A 5,972-nucleotide genomic window follows, 5' to 3' on the forward strand; every position below is an offset into this window, starting at 1 on the left:
CATTTGTTTTGGAAACACGGATGTAGGATGACATTAATGGCACCATAATGTCTTGTCAGATAATCAAGCAAATATGGAGGACATTGGAGGACATTTAGAAGTAATTAACTTTCATGAACTGACATTTTAGTCTTCCATCCGACCATCAAACTTCACTCTGTGCTCTACTTGACGAATTTGGATTTTAATATACTATCTAAAAACATTTGCTATTTTACAGTCACAACGTTGGTGACTGTATATGCCAAAAGTTGACTAACACAAGGGTGACTAGACTGAGGACAACTTCATGCACACTGCGCTTTGGTTTTTACCTCCTTGATCTTTGTTGCATCTCAACAGGAAGGTGTGGTCACTCTGAAGGTGATGCAACAGACGGTCTAATGTCAAAGCGCTCCAAGCCAAGTTACCTAAAAAGATTTATGATTGTGCTAATCTGATTGATACACTGTTCTTTATTGTGTTAATATTGATAAGAATCTACAATCTAATGTGAGTTGCGCTGCACTGATGGGGACTTTTAGGCCTGAGCTGTGAGAAATTCTGCATCTTTCTTTCCTGCAAACATGACAAAAAAGATAATCGATCTCAGTTGGTTGAGTCAGATCGGAGGCCGCAGCTTGCTTTGGGTTTTTGTAGAAGAGTGAAAAAGATGAGGAAGGGGCTTCGGGTTCAGAGAAGAGCTGGAAACCACAGTGATGATTAGACTGTAACATGGCTTATCACTCAGATTGTTGACTTTGCATTGCGCTGCAGGGTTTGACTATAAATGTGTATGAATTATTTTTAGCAAATCAAGTCCAATAAATTAACCGAATGCTTCAAAGAATTTTTATTGTGTTTGTGCAATTTGTTTAACCACCTCAATACATGTATTGTTATTATAAATCTAGGTCAGGGTATTGTACCTCCAAGTTTGTGGTTTGTACCCGAGGGATGTGCAACCTGTGCACATTGAGTTTGAGAGATGGATGCGTGGTGCTGTGTGCATATGCGGTACCAGTGCAAGGTGTAGGTGGATGAGATGCTTCTGATGGCCTGATCTTAATACCGCTTTATATACGTCAACAGAACCTCTAGGAGAGGCAAATACAAACATTTCAAAAGTGCATCAAGCATATGTTATATGCAACAATAATACCAATATGTTCCAAAAAAACCACCACCAACAACAACAACAACAAAAGCATTTTGTGCAATGTGCATAAGCTTGAATGACCAGCTGTAAGCTGGTTTCTCTCTGGTCCAAGATGATCTACAAGCTTGGACCAGCCTCTAACCTCTATATCTTTATCCCAAAACACAGAAACCATTTTCCAGGTACAAACAAAGAATTAACAAAATCTTAAGATGTTGATACTATTTATATTTGAAAGCAGACAAGACAATTTTCCATAATAAATACAATTAGGATAGTTTTTCTCAAAACCTATTCCAGCTAAATCGCTAAAATAGACAATACAAAATAGACTGTAGCCTAATGTACCAGAAAACGACTTCAATCATAGCCTAATAGTCTAGGGCGGGACTGAAAACAGTGTGGTCGACTCAAACGCACTGCATGTGGAAAACTTTTTCTTTTTAATTTTAGCTTCGTGAAGAAAATACATTTCTTAATTATCGATTTGATGTAATCGGGTTAATTAAATTCGTAAACCCAGCTCGGTTTGAATGCGTCAGATCCGTGTTCCTGGTAGCTTTTGTCCATCTTGACGCTTCTCGTAAAACATCATGTGGAATACAGGTATCTCTTGGACAAAATGAGGACTATTATTAGTAAAACAACGTTTTTATGTCTCTTCCTGTTGGTCATGGACGGTAAGTGTTTTAACTGTGTCGCTTCGACTTCTAGTCTGTTGGGTTTAAAACATAAATATATATTTTTTCGTTCTGTCTGCATTTTGACTGAAAACGTGGGTTTATCAGATATAGGATCAATCAGCAGGCTTGAATACCAAACAGACAACATGCATAATGTAGTAGATCAGCTTTGATGCACATACATGGTTTAACATAACCACGTTTAATTAACTCTTAAAACAATTATAAACATGAATTCAAAATAACAATTAACATTTCCGAGTTGTCGACTTTGCAAATCCTGCAGTATCCAATGGATGTTTTTGTTTTGTTTTATCTATAGTTATATTTGCCTCTGTGTAATCATAAGAAACTGAATAAAGCTATACAAATTTGTTAATTTCTTCAGAAGTGAAGATCACTATACTGTAAAATAAAAAATTTAATTTTAACAGAAAAATAAATGGTTGGTTGGCTGTAATGTAACCTGGCAATATACAGCATGCTAAACAAATTCATTAATTATTAGTTATGGGGCAAAGGGAACTCTGCAGATTTATTTCGTTTCTTTAATATCAGTTATGTTAATTAAGTGTTTTATGTTGCATTTTTTGTTATTTAGTTCATGTTATTGTGTTATTTTAATCTTGTATGATACCTGAGTAAAAACACACACACACACACACACACACTTATTCTGGGAACTGTTTCTGAATGTGTTTCAGGTGTGTTTGGTGCTGCTCCAGATGTAATGAAGTCGGTGACTGAGGGAGATTCTGTCACTCTAAACACTGATGTTACTGAACTACAGAGAGATGATCAGATACTGTGGATGTTTGGACCTAAAGAGATTCGTATAGCTGAAATCTATAAGCTTGTGATTGATATGTTTAACAGTCATGAGATATTTGGAGACAGACTGAAGCTGGACAATCAGACTGGATCTCTGACCATCAGAAACACCAGAAGCACAGACTCTGGGCTTTATAAACGACAGATCCGCAGCAACAGAGGGAACTCAGACAAGATATTCAGTGTTACTGTCTATGGTGAGTCAAATGACTTAACAACCTCTTATGTATAAATGGTTGTGTAGCTTATTATTGATCTGGTAGTATATATTACACATTTATGCATTAAGCAGATGCTTTTATCCAAAGTGACTTACAGTGCATTCAGGCTAATATTCTTTACCTTACTTGTGTTCCCTGGGAAATGAACCCACAACCTGTTAACGCAAAGCTCTACCACTGAGCCACAGGAACACTACTACTGCTAGAAGTGACTTTAACCACACCAAAAACCAAAATGCATTTCCAATCTACTTTTTATTTTAAGCCAGCAAACTATAACCCAGTGTTTAACTAAAATGTAATGCAACCTTTATTTCCTGCAAATTTATGCATTCTGTGTCATTTGTATATTAATATATTTTTTTTTATATGGACTATGTTGACTGTATTTGGTTCAGTTCCTGTTTCCCTTTGTCATTCCCAAAAAATGTACATCTCTTTCTTGTAGGTACTTTACTCATGTGTTACTCGTGTTTAGTTGGTTCTCGTCAATCCGTGATGTTAATGTTGTGTAGCTCAGTTCTGGTTTCCGTGATGGATATTGTGATTATTGTTCCACTTAATCTGAAATTGGATCCTAATTTCCCTCATGCCAGAGTTTGTTCACATTACAGCAATATTCTTATTCAATTTACATGTTTTCCAGCTCCTCTTCCTGTTCCTGTCATCAGCAGTAACTCTTCCCAATGCTCTTCATCATCCTCCTCATCCTCAGAGCAGAAATGTTCATTGGTGTGTTCAGTGGTGAATGTGGGTCATGTGACTCTCTCCTGGTACAAAGGAAACAGTTTATTGTCCAGCATCAGTGTGTCTGATCTCAGCATCAGTCTCTCTCTACCTCTGGAGGTGGAATATCAGGATAAAAACAGCTACAGCTGTGTGCTCAACAATCCCATCAGCAACCAGACTCAACATCTGGACATCACTCAGCTCTGTAAAAGTATGACCATATCAATGATTATTTTTATTTCTTTTCAGCTAAGCTAAATAGATTCACTAAGTACCATTTATAGTTTGAATCTCGCAATATCCAGGTGGTGCTAATTTAGATTAAAAATACTTTCCAGGTGTTCTGTGTTATTCATCTTTTTTATATATACTCTGTACTTTTGTAAATCAGTACTTCTTTCAGACCATTTTTGACAATTATACCAACAACCTACAGTTTGTATAACTTTCTGTATAGTAGTGCAAGATAAAAATGAAGGCATATGCACATTATACTGGAAGTAAAAATAATAATTTTAAAGGGTATTCTGCACAATTGATGAGTATAAAGTATATTAAAAAAAAAATTTTAACTTTGAATTCCTCTTCTGCCTTCGTATCATTACTCTTCCATAAATACTATTTATGTTTCTTTAAAGGCACGGGTTAATGTTAATTGTTGTTTTTCCTCTTTTCAGTTTCAGAATGCAGTTCATGGCTGGTTGTAATAATCTGCGGTTGTTCTGCAGTAGTTCTGGCTATGATAGCAATTGTGATGTTCATCCTTTACAGGAAATACAGAAAATCAAGGCCAAAAGGCAGGTCTTATCTGAAGCTAATGCAACAAGCATATGTGCATTTGTGTTTTAATGATTGCTATTAATGATTTTATTACTTTTTTTAATACTCTTGTTTTGCATGCAGCTGAAACCGTTCCGACAGACGAGAGTGAGGTAGTTTACGCAGAAACAACATTTGTACCTAATGAAAAAAACAAGGTATGACTCTCATGGGCATGTTCACTTTTACACCAGATAAAAATGGTAAAATGTATGTTTTGCTGTTTAAAAAAAAAAAAAAGAAGTTGAAAAGTGTTCATGAAGCAATGGCATTATACTATTACTGGAATAGTAACAGTTAATCAGAAAACAGCGCACTTCTTCCTTGTGACTTTGCCAGATGAAGAACTGGGGTTTCCAGTAATGTGATTACCCTGGAATTATTCAAACATAGCATTCGTAAGATTATGATTTTTCTGCAACAGCAGCATCCACTAAATACTAGATAGATGTGTTCTGCCTTATCATTTTAAAGTAAGGACTGTACATCAAATGATAGAAATGCTATTAAAGTGAGCCTGCTGGTTTTTGTTTTGTGAGACTTCTTACCTTCTGTCTGTGTTGTCCTACAGAAGGCTAATGGGACAGAAGAGACGATATACTCCGCCGTCAAAAAACACTGATCAAACAAGCAGAAGTCTCTCATTTCACCACAATGGCTTTATACGCCTGCATCTGTCAGTATTACTGCACTTGATCGAGGAGATGAAAACATGATTTGTCCTTGATTTTATTTGCCTTTTAACTTCAAATAATTTTTTGGGAGGAATTTTGTGGTCCAAACAACATTCAGCCGCATTCACTCTTACTGTATAAAATGTGTATTTAAAATATTGTATGAAAAACAAAATATCTTCATATGTTCACCATTAGACTGAACTTTTTTTGCTTGTTTCGTTTTTTTTTTTTTTTTTGCATATCCAAATTCCCCTCTGGCTAACAAATCTATATTTTGCATGTAGACGGAGCAAGAATTAAAATGGCTATTAAAAACAACTGACTTAATTCAGAAATTACTACATTCTTGTACAAAAGGAGTTTTATATGTGATGCATTAAAATGTAGAAACGTGCATGCCTTGTTTATGCTCTTTCAGCTTGTCTGATACACAGAATAACTGGCAGTTATTCATGTCCTCAGGGTTTTTATGTGAAGCCACAGGACTCTGCCCCAACTCATGCTGTCATTCCAGTAATTCTTATCTTTCTGCCCTGTATCATAGCACTGCAAGTCATTACATGTCTCATCCTACACTATACCGCTTTACTCCCACAGGCTTTGTGCTGCATCTGATGAAATTTAACCCTGATCTGTGCTGTTTGTTTGTGTTAAACCTTTAATTTTTTTTGTTTTTCCCTTTTCATTGTCATTAGTGTTTTTATACAAATCACAACGTTCCAGAAAATCAGAAGTCAGTTATTTCCAGAAATAAAGAGTTTGAAATTTAACTCAAATTACAACACTGTTTATGAAGGTGTTTGTTCATGCTTTAGGTCAGTGACTTTCAATGTGTTTGTAAATTAATACAATTTGTAAATAAAATTCAGTGTGT

The 5,972-nt window shown here is 35.6% G+C and overlaps 2 protein-coding genes across 3 annotated transcripts in view; one reads left to right on the forward strand and one right to left on the reverse strand.

The window, feature by feature from the left end:
* Positions 1–1,488: 1,488 nt before the first annotated feature.
* On the forward strand, positions 1,489–5,548 carry LOC127942945 (SLAM family member 5). The gene is made up of 6 exons (XM_052538976.1): positions 1,489–1,818; positions 2,526–2,849; positions 3,520–3,813; positions 4,280–4,399; positions 4,506–4,579; positions 4,993–5,548. The coding sequence occupies exons 1-6, from the start codon at positions 1,761–1,763 to the stop codon at positions 5,041–5,043; spliced, it is 921 nt and encodes a 306-aa protein (XP_052394936.1). The 5' UTR covers positions 1,489–1,760; the 3' UTR covers positions 5,044–5,548.
* The window catches only part of LOC127942952 (SLAM family member 5), a 30,886-nt gene continuing 30,395 nt past the window's right edge, over positions 5,482–5,972 (reverse strand). Inside the window, exon 5 of one of the 2 annotated variants that reach the window (XM_052539018.1) lies at positions 5,482–5,622. The gene's annotated coding sequence lies outside the window, so the exon portion shown is untranslated. Of the gene's footprint in view, positions 5,755–5,972 lie in introns of both variants that reach the window. The other variant, XM_052539017.1, reaches the window with a different exon arrangement.

Source organism: Carassius gibelio, chromosome A22 (assembly GCF_023724105.1).
Source record: "Carassius gibelio isolate Cgi1373 ecotype wild population from Czech Republic chromosome A22, carGib1.2-hapl.c, whole genome shotgun sequence".
NCBI lineage: Eukaryota > Metazoa > Chordata > Actinopteri > Cypriniformes > Cyprinidae > Carassius > Carassius gibelio.